The following is an 18,974-nucleotide window of genomic DNA, read 5'->3' as shown; positions in this document are numbered from 1 at the left end:
TGCCAATGCTTTTCACAGGGATAATCAAGTAGGGAGCAAAGCTGCTGACTAGCTTTACATACAGACCATAAGTCATACATTCAGGAACCACAATCAAAGAACCACCAGATAAAAATGATTTAGTTGCCAGTTTGGACCATATAATCATTGTCATTATTATTCAGTAATTTACCTCAGATAAAGTGGGGGGAGGGGTGCATGCAGAATTTGGAAGAAGGTTCAGTAGAAGATCCAGAATGTATACTAATTACACTTGGACACTGTACTATAGGAATTTTGTTATATTTGTGAATGAAATGAAAGGGAGCTGAGCAATCCATCCCGGGAACTGTTTACATTACTTGTTGACACTACTATTATATGAGATTAATTATTCTTTTGTGCCCTTACAAAGTTTTATTCACTTTTCTAAAAATGTCCTGAAAATGAAGAAGATAATGTAGACTTGACAACAAAAATTTGTGTTAAACAAAGTTCACGTAAAAAGGCCTATGCTTACCTTTAAGTTGTTACCCTTTATAAGGCTGATTTTGACATTAGGTTCAGGAGATGGATTTCCCCACTGATCACACAGCTGAACAATAAGGGGCTTCTGCAATTCTCTACCATTAATCACTGCAACAGGCTGGAATAGATACAAATGCATTATACTATTCTGTTCTAGGTGTATCAGACATTCATGGCAGGTCAGGAATCCCCAGAGCAAGTGTCTGCCTTTTCCATACTATTTGTCTCCCATGACAGCTAGACCATAACAGAACTGTAGAACTCCAGGAAGGTATTTCTAGAGTTTTCCCATTTACATGCTCTTGTCTTTAAAAAATGCACTACTTGAATTGAATTGCATGTGTTACTCGTGTTCGTATGACTAAAAGGAAGGATGTGCTTCTGAAGAGGCTTACCAAACAGTTTCCTTGTTGTAGAAGGAGCAAATGGCCTAAAAATTTATCTTCTGATATGCCCTGACAGCTTTCTAGACAGTAAAAAGTTATGATACTCCCTGAAACTTTTGTTTCACTTTTTTCTTCAATAACTTCCTTCTCCATTTTCCCAACATGCCAATCTTTATTTCTGTTCTCTACTCAGATATCCAATTTTCTTTTATCTGCTTCCACTCTCCTATTTTGCCTTCTGCTGCAACTTCAGCACTATCATTTGAATAGCCAAGTAAACATTGAAAAATAAAAAAGCCCCATCAAATAAATAGATGGTACCAAAAATCTCCATCCTTTTCATTTGATATAAGTACTGTACTCCCTTCCCCACTTTCTGACTGTAAACACTTGTAAACTTAAGTAGATTTGGGACTGCCTTCCTACACCCTAAATATCAAAAAAAGCCCCAATAACAGATAAAGGAGAGATGAGCTGCCAACTATTACTACCATTAAGGACAGTATCTTTGGCAAAGAGCAGTGGAAGATGCGTGTTAGGATCCAGCCCACAGTAAAATTGCTGCACCAAAGAAAAGAAAAATACATCATCTGTAGAAGTGCGAATGGGACAGAATAAACAGTTTAAGAGATATTACAGAATACAGTGTTGTAAACACACACACGAGTTAGATTACTCCAAAATAAGTTCGCTTTTAAAAAACTAACATAGTTAGTTATTGTATGAAAAATGCTTCATAGCTACAGTCCCATTTAAAAAACGTCAATATAATTAGACAGATTGCAAAATACTTTCTTAAATTTGCTTGTGTTATGTTGTCCTGTATAGAATAAAAAATGTCTCCAGAGCTGTCATATTCTGACAATTTTTAGAAGTATCAATACTGAGAAATCAAGGTTTTCGCTTTGAAACCTGTGCTCTAAAAAGCTCTGGAAATAAAAGACCTGCTGACTAGCGACCCCTTGTTTTTTTCCAAACCAAAACTGTTCAACTCACCTTTTCTAACTCTGGCCAATCCACAAACTGTAATTTAGCAGGGGATCCTGCAGTTAAATTTACTCTGAGAAAGTCAGAAAATTCACGCCAAGCGAAGCACAATTCTTTGCTTCCAAGTAAACAAGGTTTAAACCGAATACCTTTTACTCTCATTGTTAGAGTACTCTCCTGTTGAGAAATAAAAAGAAGATTTTATCAAGAACAAATAAAGGGTAGCATAATTTATTCATTTTTTTCAATATGGTATTTTAATATTTATGCCTGCTAGACACTATTTTCTGTTTTTACTGTGAGACAGTGGACTGAAAATTAAAATACAAGTTCTACTCCTTTTGTTAAATTTAAATTGACTTCTTGTGTAAGAAGTGATCAATTTTAAACTCAAGCATTTCTCAGGAACCTGTTTTTCAATGTGTGAGTTATGTACAACTTAGTTATACCCAACATATTTTAAAAGGTATAGAATGCATTTTAAATTAAACTATGGCAGACAATATCATTAGTCCATTCTACAGGGTTTTTCAAAAGATGGTAAAATCAACTGTACCACCATAAACAAACACAAAAGAAAAGACTAAAAACAAGTTAGAAGAGAAGATATAGAACAATGGACTAGAAACAAAACAAACCTGACTCAAGCATGAAGTGAACTGGCCCCCATATTGTATAGCTGCAGCAGTGATAAGGTTTTTAACAGATGCTGCTGTATTCCTTAGAACAGGATCATATGACTAAAGCTTTAAGTCTCTATCTTCTCACAGCTTACCAACTAGTGTTAAATTTGTCTACTTTCCTACAGTTTTGGTTCAATTCTGTGTGACAGAATTAAGACAATTACCACACAAAGGCCACAGAGAAATAAACTGTATGACATCTTATAAATACCTGCCAAGTTATTTTCAAATTGGATTTATCAAGTCCAGGCCCAGAAACTCCTAGGGAATTTAGACATGCAGATGTCACTGTCTGAACCTGATTTCCATACTGATCTGTAATCATTATATCTGTTAAAAAACATGATGATGATTAAATGATTACTAAGATGATTACCTCAGCAGCTGCTTTAATGAAACATTATACAACATACAGAATATAAATGTATACAACATACACACAATATAGAGAAAATTTACGTGAGTATCACAGAATCACAGAGTGGCTGAAGTTGGAAGGGACCTCTGGAAGTCATCTGGTCCAATGCCCCTGCTCAAGCAGGGCCACCTACAGCTGGTTGCCCAGGACCATGTCCAGCCGGTTTTTGAGCATCTCCAAGGATGGAGACTCCACAATCTCTCTGAGCAACCTGTGCCAGTGCTTGGTCACCCTCACAGTGAGGAAGTGTTTCCTGATGTTCAGAGGGAATTTCCTGTATTTCAGTTTGTGCCCGTTGCCTCTTTTCGTGTCACTGAACACCACTGAAGAACCTTGCTCCATCTTCTTTACACCCTCTCTTCAGGTATTTATACACATTGATAAGATCCCCCCATCTTGTGGGTTATCAAAAGGGTATAAATAAAAAGTATCCATATAGTCATATAACATATTTGTGCTTCCCACTTTTTTTGAATGAAAAGATTATTTCTTGCTATAAAGTTAAAAGAGAAAAAAAATCTTAAAATTGAAAGCTGTTTTTCAACCTGTTGGTTTGTCCTATGTGCTTTTCTTTGCTCACACACAAGCTTTTAACATTCCAAAATACTGTAAGAATTTTTAATTTCTTGCTATGCTATGTAGCAACTGTGTACAGAGACCAAAGGAGAATGAGAAGACTGATCCCAAACTAACATGCCTTCCTCTTAGGTTAAAGTTAACCTTAAAATGTTTCACTCTGAAGTCCGTGCTTTTGAAATAGTCTGAATGCTGTTATGGCCTGTAAGACTTCAGAATACATGAACTAAACAAAAATTTATGAACAATTTGAACTCAGTGTGATGAATGTCCCAATGTACAAACTAAGTGGCAAATTTTATTGGAGAGTAACTCCAGAATTGTGAAATGGCAATTGGAGAAGTCTGATCATTGTTCCATGAATGAAAATGTAAACCTGTTTTTTATATTAAAATAGTTGAAGATAATTCACTCTTGATGACATCTGTATGCATAACAGGCTAATAAACTGCAAAGAAAAAGAAATGTACCTTACAAGAAATTGAAGAATATGCAAATACTCACCAATTTCACTTTGTAGTTCTTCACCCATCTGCAGTGTGTTTGGTCCTTTTAATTTACATTTAATGTGTTTGGGTTCATCAGGAAGTGGTCTAAGTCAGCATATGAAAATTGACTTATAATCAGTCTCATGAAGGTAATCACTTATAAGACCAGACATGATAAAGCATACAGCAGTTATCACTCATTTGCGACTGGAGTTTTTTTTTTTTTAAACTTTATCCTTGCACATATTTACAGGATCAAACCACGCATGCACACAAGTTACATAGTAGCTTTCACCTCAATCTTATAAGGGGGAGCTTATCAGACACTACTTATATAACAAACCACAGCAATGTTATGGGATTTTAACTTATCTCTAATAACTTGCCTACTGGTATTTTACCATAGATCAGATCATTAGCTAGATAAAGCAGAATTCAAGTTTGCAGTATTTTAAATCTTGAAAAAAAACCATCCCCAACACTTCTAAGCTGAAGTAACATACAGTTGTCTACATATTAAAATACATCTATTACTGTAAAACCAACTACAATATCAACTTTAATCCTGATACATACATACAAAGGTATCACCATCTCCCTTGCTATGAAAATATTTGCTGACTTCTTAAGGACCTGACTACAACTAACACATCTTAAATGTTTTAGTGATACAGTTTTTCCTTAAAAGCAAAACAAAACCAGAGCACATTACAAAAATTATGAAGATGAATGAGCATAAAAAAAGAAAAATCAGATTTCCATTTCCTCTTTTGCTATGATAAAGCAGAAGTCATCAGCCTAAATTATGCTTAACACTAGTGTCTTAAAAATACTTTCTGTGGTTAAACAATCTCAGCCTTTCCTTCCGTTTACTTGATGAAGATTAACATATGTTATGTGCTGGCTCCCCAAATATTTAAGAGTTATCTGACATCTGTAACTTATTTAAGAGTTATCCAACACAATGTTTTTTACTATTTTTGTGCGTTCTAAGCTAAAAATTACAGTGAGATCTTTAAAAATCCCATTAGAATGACCTCCAGTTAATTTTTACAACAATGACAATAGAATAACCCCTAAATAAGAAGTTCCCTGATCTGAGACTGTTTTTCAACGACAAGCAAAAATGTATTAAAAATATTCAATAAATCAATCCACTGTTCTACCTTCCTTTAAAGAAGACAGGTACCAATTCAGTCTGCTTTTCTGCTCTTCTTAAAACAGAAAATACTACCTAACTGAAAATTTTTCTGTCTCCGACAGTGCTGCATCATGGACAGCTTTTTACAAGCGCTATGCTCCCAATATTTTAAAGCATCTTAATGCTTGGTCATGTAGGGTTTTTTTTGTACTGCAGATTGGTGAAATGTCTAATTGCTGCAAATTTACCGCATCAGTGTGCTATAAACTAGTTACTTAATCCTAACCTATTAAGAACACATGAAACACTAAAGTAATTTAGAATCAGATTCATCTTAACAAACTTTACAAAGATATAATAAGTAGAGCTAAATGCCAAGACTCACTAGAAGTGATAAACAGGCAATTTTAAAGTTCAATTTACAGCCTGTCACTTTTGACTGAGATACCAGATGCAAGCATCCAGCATTTGGCTAGATAAATACTATCTTTAGCTTCAAAGTAATAACCTCTGTAAAGGTAACAATTAACTTCATAGTTATATATCTCTTTGGTAAACAGTGACCTGACTCTTCAGTAAAACTAGTTATTCTATAAGCTAATGTTTACTGAAAGTTTTCAAAGATAGCAATAATCTTCTTTAGCGTATGTACGCTCACAAAAGTGATTATAGGGCTGGATACAAACAGATCGTGATGGAGTCTGTCACATAGGTAATGTTCTCATCTGTAAACAGTTTGCATAAAAAACCCCACCTACTCAACCAAACCTACATTCCCCTGTTAATTTGCCAACTGCTTTCATTATTTCAGCTTCTGCAGAAAGATTTTTTTACCCCAAAGCACAGATCTACAATCCTTTGCCAACAACATAATTCATAAAAAAAAATTTTCACATGAACAAACCTGACTGTGAACGCACTCTCCAAAGACACATGGTCATCAAGATAAGTAATTAGACAGTAACGAACATCTTTTACTGACGTTGGTACTTTTACATCAGGTAATAATCCCTGAATCAGCTGTTCTCTGTTAATTCTAGGTGTCCAGTTAACCTAAAATTAAAATTTCTTAAATAAATCAAAAGCTAAATTATTAATGACTAGCTACATAATACATCTGTGGTCATTCTAAATACGCTGAAGTAACATACAAGCAATAGAAGCTTTCAATGGAAAGCCTGTGCATTTCCCAATAGTAAACAATGCTATCTTCCCAAATACAGAAAATTACTCTAAAAAAACCCCCAAACAAAACAAAATATACATTGTTTTCCTCACTTATCTTGAGTTAGGCAAGATATGATTCTGAAAAATCTCACCAAAAAAAAGTGTCACATATTTGGTGAAGCTCTACCTTCACATTAGGCTCCACATATGTACACAGACAAAGCGATAAGATAGGTAAGCAAATATTCATGAAGGAACATGCCTATTCAAGGTTCCTAAATGTTGGGAAAACCCCACATCAGAAGAATCATAACTATGCTGGAATTATTTTATTGGGTTTAGGAGAAGCACTGGAAATTACTAACCTGCTTTTCATAACACTACCCTGAAGCATTACTTAACATTTCATTAAATGTCTTTATCTCATTGAGGACACAATTTTAATAAAATTATTTTTAAAAATTTATTAAGCAGAGAGTGAAGTTCCCATTTTAATAATACAGTCTTGAGGAATTTATTTCATAGCCTGATGTCTATGGATTTTAGAGGATCAGTATTGTATCTCTCCCCCATATTATGCTGCTGTTTACTCGAAAGAACTTGCCTTGATTTTTTCTGCCATAGCTGGAGTTATGTGTATCTCCCTTTCTCCTTCATCATACATCTGAAATATAAGGTTGTGCATGACATCGCCAGCAACCCAATTAATTTCATCCTGATGTTTAATTTGAATAGCTTTTTGTCCATCCATACTTAAGATCTGTAGTCTTGCAACATGACTGCTAGGAAGAAGTTTAATAATCTTTTCCACTGGTGGCACATCTTTACAACTCTATACATGGGGGAAGGGGGAAAAAAAAAAAGATATTAGATGTACCTATATGCATAAATATCACTCCATAATAGCCTATGGCACTACTCAGGATTACCAGGTGTGACCAGGTAATCAGCTTGACTTGTCAAAAGTAAATCAAAAGGATATGCCAGAATACTTACAACTTTTAACAGATACTAGAACTGATGCTAGCTATTTAGAAAACATTTTCTATTCCAAAAGTACTATGTTATACAATTTACAAAATACTTCTTAACAGTAATCATAAATATCCTTTCATAGCGGTCATCTTGCCATTTTAGTGTTTGTTTACACATTTTTTACTGTAAAACACCACAGGTCTTATTTTCTTCAGCAGTGTGGCTCTCCTGACTACCAGAGAACTGGGATGTTCAACAGCATTAAAAAAAATTCAAATTTCAAAAGCTTTAAGACTGAAATGCTACAAAAAGCTACTGATCTTTAACCTTTGAAAAAATATATCCTTCTTCACTAAAGTTTTGGGGAACATGTTGCCATGTCTATTCTGGCTCTAAATGTTTATGCAATGAAGGCAATTTGTCAGAAGGATCCAGGGACTAAAAAGGGGAAGAAAAAACCCAGAAATAATGCATATTTCTGAAACACTTCAGGGATTTCAGAAATAAAGAGTAAGAGGTGAAGAAAAGGTAGAAAAAAATTCTTTGTCTTTTTATGATTTCCCAGAGAGGAAAAAGGGCAGCCACCTGATTATCAGGCTTATGGTATCTAAAACAGTAACTTTTGGGAGTTAAGTTGATACATAAAAGACTTCAGTACACTATCAAGACAGTACAATAAACTGTTTTCAATCTTTTGTTCATCCAAACATCCAAATCAATACTTACAAGTATTTCAATCCTTGCTTTCAGCAACTGGTCTTTCTTGATATTCTGTACATGTATAACTGGACCAGTTAAAATGTTTGTTCCTGCATTACTGCAGTCCACAGAATACACAGGAAGGTTTGAAGCACCTAAAAACTATTTAAAATATAAAATTAAACTTCAGGTTTCTTCTACAGAACTACTAGGATTATTCCAGAAAAGATTATTTGTACAAGTCCAAACATATATAGGATTATTTACAGATAAATTTGATAAGATTTCAGTTTTCCAGAAGCTTGCAAGATCAACACCTATATTTTTTCACAGGTCATAAGAGATGTGTGGGAGAAAGGAAGAAGTTATAGAAGTAAAATTTACTGTCTATTCAACTGTTTTGTATTAACACATAAACACTAGTCTCTTTTGCCATTATGGCAATAAATTCAATTATGTTGTTAAATAAACCTCCTTTTTATTAATTTTCTAAAAATCACACATTAAACAGAATTTAAATACCAAGTTCAACATGTCATCATACTACTGCAGACCCAGTCTACAGGAAAAGAATGTACGCATATAAAGTGTAAACGGAATGCAGACTTTTTTGCAGTGGGAAAAACATTTTTATTTGTCTATCTGTTCTTGCTGGAAGACTGATTTCACTAGAACTGGAAAAGTCACTTTCTTGAGTTAATAAAAAATAGGTCCAAAAGGGCAAAAGTTTTTTCCTTCTAAAAGCCACAGTAACACCTGTATTCCCTTCTGAACTTAGATAAATGCTTATGATAATAGTCTTATCTAGTATTATTTTTAGGCACTAGACTTGCATTTTCATCTTTAAAAACAAATCAAAAGTAACCTGTATGAAGTTTTTTTCCTGAACAAATTTTAGCACTGTATATGGCAACCATGACCTAAAATACCTTAAAATTGTAGCTATATATCCTCACATAATTTTCTCTTCCAGTTCTAAGGCCAGGTTCCTCTCATTCTGAAACTTACTGAATGACTCATAATAGATGAGGCAAGAGAGTCACAGTTATGGTTACCAAGCTACAGAAACTTCAAAAGCATTATTAAAGATAATAAATTCTATCTAGATGCCAAAATAGGCTCTTTTCCCAGCCCTTTAAAAAGCAAGTATCAAAATCCTTATAACACATAATGAAATGCAGTTTACCTTACAATGAACTATCAACTTTGGCTGTGCTGTTATATTTCCTGATTCATCCAGTACTTCAACCTGAAAGGGGAAAGCTGTACCATTTTCAATCTTTAGAATTTCAGAATCTGGTTTTACTTTCAATTGATGAGGAGGGCCTGTAAAAATGCACAATTGCAGAACAGTGGTTATATTTTGGGTAACTTGTGAGACACTGGATTTCAATTTTTGCTAACTCAAAAAGTTTTTAAAGCTAAGCTACCAAGATATTTGTGGTAACAAACCATTTAGAACAATTCAAGTGTATTGGTTTATGCCGAGAAGTTCTAGACACTTCCCGTCCTTCAATACATACCACCTGCCAATCTTTTGAATGAATTCAATGAGGAATACTTAGATAAACATGATAAACTTCAGCATATACAAGGTCTAAACACATGATATAGTGCTATTTACATACTATACAGATTCACATTCATCAAAAAGAAACTTGGAGCTTTCTCCTGATATGTTCAAACCAAAGATACTAATGTTGAGATATCTGATCAATCATAATGTGCAGCAGTTTAACTACCAAAACCACCACAGCTACAACTCGCATGCAAAGAAAAGCAAAAGAAAATTTTGCTGGCATTACTTGGATAGTGAAGTGAAGCTATTCAAATAAGTCTACCCCCTGGAACATATAATTATTTTATCAGTTTTAAAAAAGAGAAGGAAGTAGAAGGAACAAAGAAGGCCATTTTTCAGAAACATCCTTTATGCATCATTCATTAAAACTTCCATTTCAAACTCACTGGTTGAAGAACAGGAAGGAAAGACTGAAATAGCTTTTATTCACTCCTTCTTCAAAAAACAGCTTTAAAAGCCAAGGATAAGTCCAATGAGAAGAAAGGTAGTGAAGCATCTCTACACTGCCAAAAGCAAAAGATTCTATTGAAGGATGAAGTTGCCTTCAGTCCAAGGTAAATAACTAAGCAATACAATACAATCCAATCTGTCTCAAGTCAGATCATTCTACTCCATTTTCTACATGAAGCCTTAACTCCCCAAAAGATAAAGAATAATGAAAGAAACTGTGCATTGTTGGCCTAACAAAGCTTGAAGTACACAATTTCTCTGCAAAAAATGAGATGGGAAAGCCCAAAGTTTGGTAACCTGGGAGGCCAAAAATCAGCCTTCAAACTACACCTTATCTCCCAAATCCAGAAAAACCCAGGTAACAAGCGATAACAAGTATAATACAATGGAATCCTCAATATCAAGACATCCAACAAAACTTAAAATTCTGGTAAGGGCAGTGGACTTACAGACTTCTATATTCCTCTCTTGTGTTATGATAAAGGCAACATGTAACACTAAAAATTTCAGACAAAATCCCAACTGCCAAAGCATCCCCCACTTTGCTGGGGTAAGAAACTAAATGAGCACTTATTCATTCACAAGATGTTTTCTCCAGGGAGAAGAGGTCAATGCAGATCTGTACAGGTTAAAGGGCTTAATGCTGAAGAAAATCAAGATAAATCCCTTCATTCATTCAATGGTGCTAGGTTAGAAAAAGATTTTAAATAATTAAATAAGGAAGTGAAAAATCAGTCTCAAGTAAGCAGACAAATTCCAGCTGCTAGAATAATAGACATGATTGGGCTGTGAGTTTGATGTTATTCCTGCCAAGAATGACATGCCCTTAGCTTTATTTAGTTTCAGTCGTCCCTTCGATGAGCTAGAATATCCTTTTCTATGCCTCACTAAATATTTTACCTTCTTGGGAGAAGAAGCATTTCATTAATAGTGTCAGAATAAAGTTCAACAGAAATTCACCAAATATTTTAAGGATACTTACCAGGCTGCAATCTTATTTTAAAGATTTGTGTGTCTTCTTTCAAACCAGGAAGAGTAACCTTCAGATTAAAGTTCTAATGAAAAGAGTATTTTAAATATTAGCCTTAAACAAATCCAGATCATAAATTATCTCACATAGTCATGTCAATTCATATATATGTAGATTTCAGAAGTCCATCCAAATTTTCTTGCACTGCTACATAAATCAAGATTTTTTTCCTGTACTAGTATCTGTATTTTTCATGTTACTATTTCCAGAGATGTTCAATCTAGGATTTGCATGTTAAACAACATGGTTCTGAAAACATTAAAAGCAGCTATCATAACTTGTGGTTTTCTGCTTAGAGGCTGTTTTAGTTGGGGAAAAAATATATCAGTTCAAAAAAAGTAGTTTTAAAGAAAGAGCCTGCAAGTTCTGTGTTCATTATTCCTTAGCTAATTGCCTGAAGCAAGGCAGCACAATTACTATCCATCTCATCTTTGAATAAGGTCATAAGAAAAACAATTGCTGTAGAACTGCATCACTAAAACTGATTTTCACATTAAAAACAGAGAACGAAGCATTCTAATCAATAATCTTAAAAGCTCCAACTTTAAAAAACTAGTTGCACTGCAGATACGTGAATTTCATATTTTATATGTTTGATATTTGAAAGTATATAGTTGCAATTCATGAATTGTCATTTTTACACATTCAGAAATGCTGCCTCTGGAAAGGTTTACTTTCATAATCCTGGCTTATGCCCTTCCCATGCCTGACAGGGTATGCACAACATTAACACCTTGTAGACTGGATGAAAACAATCAGGCAATTCTTTTGGTTTGAATCATAGAATTGTTTAGGTTGGAAAAGACCTTCAAGATCATCGAGTCCAACTGTCAACCCAACACCACCATGCCCACTAAACCATGTCCTGAAGTGCCACATCTACGTGTTTTTTTGAACACCTCCAGGGATGGTGACTCCACCACTTCCCTGGGCAGCCTGTTCCAATGCCTGACAACCCTTTCAGTAAAGAAATTTTTCCTATTATACAATCTAAACCTCCCCTGGTGCAACTTGAGGCCATTTCCCCTTGTTCTATCGCTTATTACTTGGGAGAAGAGACTGACCCCCACCTTGCTACAACCTCCTTTCAGGTAGTTGTAGAGAGCGATAAGGTCTCCCCTCAGCCTCCTTTTCTCCAGACTAAAAAACCCCAGTTCCCTCAGTTGCTCCTCATAAGACTTGTGCTCCAGGCCCTTCACCAGCTTTGTTGCCCTTCTCTGGACACGCTCCAGCACCTCAGTGTCCTTCCTGTAGCGAAGGGCCCAGAGCTCAACACAGTTTTGTTTGCTGGGTAAAAGAAGCAGAAAGTGCAACAAGGCCTGGGCCAGATGCATCACAACTGCAGCCACATGAAAGTCATGAGCTCCCCAGCTGACTGCTGGCCACAGAGGTGCATGAAAACTCTCCAGCTCTGACCAGCAAGCCAACCACACTGGTCTGCCTGCAAGCCAAGCAGCACATATCAGCTAGAGCTCCATTAAACCAAATGGTGAATCACAAGAAAATGGGAATATACTGAAAAGTTTCATGTTGGGGGACTAGAAAAAAAAGGGGGGGGGAGGGGAAGGAGGGAAAAATAAGGTAGGAAATAAAACCACAGGAAACCACTATAGCTGATAGCTGCTGTTTAATGTTAGTAAGTTGAATTCTTCAGTAATTCATTCAATCAAGCTTTGTATTCATGCACTAGACACTCCTGTGCTCCTCCTTTTTTAGTTTCAACCCCTTTTCTGCAATACTAATTTTTTACTTAATACTCTCTTCTTAATACTGCACTATTTTCTGCCTCTAATTAACCAGTTTACATCTTTAACTTCATTCCTTTTAATCTTTCAACATCTGCGTCCTCTAGGGAAATATTTTCCCTTATCCTTCATGATCCCTTTATCTACTTTCCTTTTGCTTTCCAGTCTGCTTCTATGTATACTGCAGTACTTTTTAAAATAAAAAGAAGAAAAAAGAAATATTATTTTCCTTTTTTAAACTACCTTCTTCACCCTTCTCCTGACTGTATCAAAATCCTATAAGGCTGCTATGAATCCTATGAAGTCTTCTTCATACTGCTTACACACTTGTCTTAAAATTTTCTCTTTGATTCCACCCACGATCAAAATATGCTTCCTTCTATCTTGACTGGTTTGGGTAGAATTAAATCAATGACTACAGAAGTAAATGAAGTCTGCTTTCTCTTTCTTCTCTATCAGTGCTTCCTTCATTGGCAACTGTGATATTCTGTATTTCCTATCTCAATCAAGTTTCTCCTCTCCATTTGGCATGATTATTCCTTCAACATTTTTTTTCTTACTCCTTTCTCTGAAAAACACTAACTTTATTTTTTTCCATGCTCTCCATTTCTTCCTTTTTCTTCTTTCATTCACTTTCTCCTTCTAAATTCTTTCCAGAATCCTATTACTAGCTGTTTCTTAGAGATATTTTAGCTGTTCTGCTACCATTTCAAAATTAACTTTTAAAATACTGAAAATTTCTCCTATGTTCTTCTCTGCTTATTTTAATTTAAGCACTCAAAATTATACTGTATTTATGTTTTAAGATTATCTGTTGGTTTTAGTCTGTTGTCCCACCATCCTGCTTTTTGCCATTGTTTTTATTACCACCTTAAACAATCCTTTTTTCATATAAATTAGAACCACTACTTTCAGTGCCAGTTCCTTTATTGCCTCCAACGTTTTATGCAATTAAGCAACGTGAGAAAATAACAGCCCTTCTTTTCCATTATTATGGTATGGTATTATTTCTGTACTGCAAGTTCCTTAAATGACTTTTGGTCTAGCCCCTCACCAAATTTATGTCTTGCCACAGCCTGGCACTTCTGCTCCTACACACTTTATTTCCCATAATCCACCTCTATCCTCTGTCTTTCCACCAGCAAAATTATTTGCTTTTTTCTAAACAACAATATTAACAGTATAATGAGGTATCTTCAGCTACCTCAGTTCCTAGCTTTGTCTTTACTACGCTAGACTGCAAGACTAAATGACAGTATTAGGACCTGGGTAGGATACTGTGTAAATATGCCATCTATATGATTTTAATTTTTTTTTTTTCAATCTTCAAATCTATATTTATCAGAAGCACTAAGACCTGTTTTATGAAAGAAATCTTTTTAGCATGTAACATATGTTTTTGTTTTTACAGTAAATTAGCAGCTTGACTAGGTGCTGAGAATCCATCAGTAACAGGTTGGATTTGGATGACATGTATTTGCTACAGAAGTGGAAACAGCATTTTGGAAACGTCTAGAGAAGCTCGAGTAGTTATGGCTCATATTAACTATTACCACTTATCTCAACTACAAGAATGAAAGATTTCAGTGCTCCCTATGCTATTTCAGCGCAAAAGTCACCAGGATGATTTGGCTTAAACCAATTTCAGCACAAGTTTAAACTAAGACAGCTGATTTAGCACGCTAAGTATACTCTACCACACACTCATGTGTTGCTCAGCCCCTCCAGCTCCAGTCCCATCCGCTAACAGAATGCAGCTGTGGGAAAGACAAATTGCTCCAGGTAGAGCCATAAGAGATCATTTGAAAATAACCCAAGAAATACCTGTAGTCATTAGTGTAGACCAAACTTAGATAACACTATGTGTTGTATTTTACACAAAAATTATTTGCTCTGTGTTTTTTTTTTAAATATGTTACTTCAAGTTTAAATTCATTAGCCTACCTTGCCCTGGCAACTATTTATACAGCCTTTAGCAGTGACACCCTTAATGATGCACTTTGTTCCTGCAGTTACTTCTCCATACTGCAATGACAAACCACTAGAAAAATACACAGAAAACAAACCAGAATCAATTATAAAATAAACACTGTGTTTTGATATACAAGATACTTTCAGATATTCTTATGGAAATAAAAGCAAAAATGCCAGTCAATTTATGTGAAAAGTATCCAGTATATCACTCAGACAAACCCCAAAGAATTACTATATTAATGTCACATGAAGAAAGGACAAAAAAATAATTAAAAAAAAATGAGATGGTTGAATTACCTAGCTTCAAGAATTGGTTTCATGGCAGTTGTCAGCTGTGTTGCATGACCAAATTCATCCTGCAATTCCAAAGGAATATTAAAAGGTACTCCAACCCGAAAAGGAAGCTCCAAAAGACCAACTGAAAATTTCTCTGGTTTGCCCTCTAAGAGAAAAGAATAATATATTTTTAGAAGGAATATGCATGTTCATTGGCTTTTTCTTAGTTAATGCTGCAATTAAGTCAAGTGGTTTTCAGCCTTGAAGTAAATAGGCTGTTCAGAATACTGTTGTAATCAAAATCACAGTTTATTGGTTGATCCCCTTTTTTTAACTTACACTAACATAAAAACAATAGTTAAAACCTAATAGCAGTAGACTACGGTATAAGAAACATAACAGGACAGCCAAAACTTCCAAAGTACTTAGAGTATCAATACAGCACCTGAAAGCGGGTAAGTTCCTTGTAGACAGCTTTTCTTAAACATTTAGTTGCTTTAGTTCTGTTAAAATAAAATCATTCATGCAACAAAACATTTTTGTTCTACAGCTATCCCAAATTTGAGAGATAAAGATGAGTAATGATGAGTATTTGAAAAAGAAACGTGAGTGCATCCTTTCTGTGAAATCTGGCCCCATTAGACTGCCTCCAATCAGGGACTAAAAAATGAGACCAAACAGAGCAGTACAAATGGCACCTTGCAAATCAGAGTAACGTTTTGTGGAATAAAACTGTCTTGGGCAAGTGGCCTTTGAGGAAAGAAGCAATACAGTGCTGAGCTAAATGGTAGATAAATATCCTATCAAGTTATTTTGTACTCAAATTAAGAACTACTTTCACTACCTACAGGTGTCATTATCAGGGAGCTTCTTTTGCAGAAGAGATGTGAAAATCATGGGGTGATAGAAACTGTTACCTTGCATTGGCCAAAATTATTTATTGGTTACAACAACAACAAAGAGACCTCAACCTTACAGTGTTTACAATTTTATTTACAAGTGAATTATAAAACTGTGAAATGATTTGCAAAATAACAGTAGAAGAACTTCTGTGCCGTCAAAGTGAATAACTACCAAAAGAACATGTCTGAACTAAAACCAGAAAACTTACAGATTGACTTAGGAAGTTCAGTTTTAACCGGCATTTATGATGATTTTTTAGCTTGGCAAGAAGAACTGTAAACACTGAGCAACAACCTGCTGTTAGAGAAATAAAATAATTTGTTTCTCAGACAAAAAGGCTGCTGATTTCAGTTTAGATTAATTGTTATTTTCTGGATGTTTAGAATCTATATACATAAAATGTCACACAGATGTTAATATTTTGGAATAATGAATGTGAGGATTTATGGCTGCCTCTGAGACAACACAAAACATTGCAAAAATAAAGACTTTTCAACACTGAAGATATTAAAAATGTCAAAATATCTTCTGACTAGATAAAAAAGCAGCAACAGATAGCAAGAGTTGCTTTTGGTACCCCTTGTGTTAAAAGTACCAAACTATTAGTTCATTAGATTTTTAGAGTATGTATTCCTTTCCAAGCAGAGCTGTCCATTTCAATTGTTATGGCCAAAGGAACCTTTAATTGAAAGCTGCCATGCTGGGGAAAGCCACAATACTATTGAAAAATAATTTTCAAAATAGAGAATGCAACTTTGCAACTTTTAAGATTCTCTTTTTGCTTTGATAGAGATAAAGAAGGAGCAGACACGGTTCATTTATGTATTTGTTCAGAGAAAGAGAGATAGATTTTTTTTCTTTTCTTGGAACTTCACAGAAGTACCTTGAGACTTCAATGCCAGGTTTTCAGACATATGTTCAAATAATTACTCCTTTCAAGTAATGCCAAACATTTTTCTGTATTATCATACAAGAATACCTCTTTCTATTCTGCCAGTAATACTTTTGCAGAAATTTTTAGAAGAATATGCTACAAAGAACTCTTTTCTTCCTAAAGGGTTTGCATTCAAAGCCTCTAGTTTTGTGGAAAAAATAGGAGGCTATCGAAAGCATCTATTTTTTCTTGATCTTCTGGAAACAGATGTTAGCTCTACCTCCTAAACTTGTGATGAAAATATCCGTTTCAATATTCAATGCAAAGGAAGTACTATTTTTTTGTCTTCCCCACTCTCCGTCTCCCTTGTAGATAAAGCTCACAGAATGGTTGGGGTGGGAAGGGTTCTCTGCAGGTCATCTTATCCAACGCCCTTGCTTCAAGCAGGGCCACCTAGAGCCAGTTGCCCAGGACCATGTCCAGAAAGCTTTTGAGTATCCCCAAGAATGGAAACTCCACAACTTCTTGGGCAATCTGTGCCAGTGCTCAGGCAACTTGTGCCAGTGCTTGGTCACCCTCACAGCGAAAAAGTGTTTCTGATATTCAGAGGGAACCTCCTGTGTTTCACTGTGTGCCCATGCCCCTGGTCCTGTTACTGGGCACCACTGAAAAGAGCCTGGCTCCATCTTCTTTACACTCTCCCTTCAGGTATTTATAGACATTGATAAGATCCCCATGAATCTCTCTTCTTCAGGCAGAGCAGCGTCAGGTCTCCTAGATATGAGAGATGCTCCAGTCCTTTCATCACCTTCATGGCCCTTTGCTGGACTGTCTCCAGTATGTCCATGTCTCTTGCTGAAGATACACTCTGCCCCATCATCCAGATCATTAATGAAGACATTAAACAGGATCAGACCCAGTATTGACCCTATTGACCCCTGGGGTAACCACTAGTTACTGGCCTCCAACTAGACCGTGCCATTGATCACCACTCTCTGAGCCCAGCCATTCTGCCAGTCCATACTTCATCAGTTTCTCTATGACTTATGAGAGACAGTGCTGAAAGCCTTACTGAAGTCTAGGTAGTCAACATCTGCTACTCACTCCTCATCTACCAAGCTAGTAATTTCATCATAGAAGGTGAATCCATGCTAACTACTGATAATTTTGTCCTTCATGTGCCTGAAAATGGTTTCCAGGATTAGTTGCTCCATCACCTTCCCAGGGATTGAGACAAAGGTGACTGGCCTGTAGTTCTGTGGGTAGTCCTTCTTGCCCTTTTTGAAGACAGGAGTAACATTTGCTTTCCTCCAATCATCAGGCAGTTCTTCCAATTGCCATGATTATTCAATTACTGAAAGTGGCCTTACAATGATATCAGACAGCTTGCTCTGCCTCATGTGTGCACACCCCATCATGGCCCATGGACTTACGTATGACTAGTTTGCTTAGGTATTCCCTGACCTGATCCTCTTCCACTAAAGGTATCTTCCTTGCTCCAGACCTTCCACCAGTCTTTGGGGCCTGGGATTCCTGAAGGTCCATCTTGCTAGTAAGTATTGAGGCAAAGAAGCTGTTCAGTATCTCAACCTTTTCCATGTCCTGTGTCCCCTGCCTCATTCAACAAAGGGCCCACGTCTACCCCAGTCATCCTTTTGTCACGTATATATTTCTAGAAGCCCATCTTGTTGCCTTTGATACCCCTTGCCAGGGACTCCAGTTTCAATGCAATTGGACTCTGGCTTTCCTAACCTCATCCCTGCATGCTTGGATAGTGTCTCTGTATTCTTCCCAGGTTATCTGTCCCCACTTCCACCTTCTATATACTTCTTTTTTGTGTTGAGTTTTGCCAGGAGCTCCTTGTTCATACATGCAGGTTTCCTCATATTTTTGCCTGACTTCCTATTCATTGGGATGGACTAGACTTGAGCTTGGAGGAGGTGATCTGTGAAAATTAACCAGGTTTCTTGGGCCCCCTTTCTGTCCAGGGCCTTATCCCATGGAACTCCACCAGGCAGATCTTTGAGGAGGCCTAATTTTTCTCTCCTGAAGTCCAGGGTTGTGAGCTTCCTTTTTGCCCCCCTTCCTTTCACGATCCTGAACTCTACTATCTCAT

At 36.0% G+C, this 18,974-nt stretch overlaps 1 protein-coding gene across 5 annotated transcripts in view; it reads right to left on the bottom strand.

Annotated features, from left to right (window-relative positions):
* Positions 1-18,974, bottom strand: part of SMCHD1 (structural maintenance of chromosomes flexible hinge domain containing 1) — a 90,454-nt gene that overhangs the window by 29,822 nt on the left and 41,658 nt on the right. For all 5 annotated transcript variants that reach the window (XR_005932147.1, XM_030011217.2, XM_030011216.1 and 2 more), the window contains 11 exons: positions 15,103-15,247; positions 14,776-14,872; positions 11,039-11,111; positions 9,214-9,353; positions 8,055-8,189; positions 6,958-7,185; positions 6,091-6,239; positions 4,062-4,150; positions 2,775-2,893; positions 1,890-2,057; positions 500-625 (listed from right to left, as the gene is read on the bottom strand). Coding sequence is in view for 4 of the 5 variants with exons in the window: in XM_030011217.2 (XP_029867077.1) it covers positions 500-625; positions 1,890-2,057; positions 2,775-2,893; positions 4,062-4,150; positions 6,091-6,239; positions 6,958-7,185; positions 8,055-8,189; positions 9,214-9,353; positions 11,039-11,111; positions 14,776-14,872; positions 15,103-15,247 (1,469 nt within the window). In the remaining variant the exon portion in view is untranslated. The remainder of the gene's footprint in view (positions 1-499; positions 626-1,889; positions 2,058-2,774; positions 2,894-4,061; positions 4,151-6,090; positions 6,240-6,957; positions 7,186-8,054; positions 8,190-9,213; positions 9,354-11,038; positions 11,112-14,775; positions 14,873-15,102; positions 15,248-18,974) is intronic.

This window comes from Aquila chrysaetos, chromosome 4 (assembly GCF_900496995.4).
Source record: "Aquila chrysaetos chrysaetos chromosome 4, bAquChr1.4, whole genome shotgun sequence".
In the NCBI taxonomy this organism is placed as follows: domain Eukaryota; kingdom Metazoa; phylum Chordata; class Aves; order Accipitriformes; family Accipitridae; genus Aquila; species Aquila chrysaetos.
Note: the sequence above shows the minus strand (reverse complement) of the source record. Positions and strands in the feature narration are given on the sequence as shown.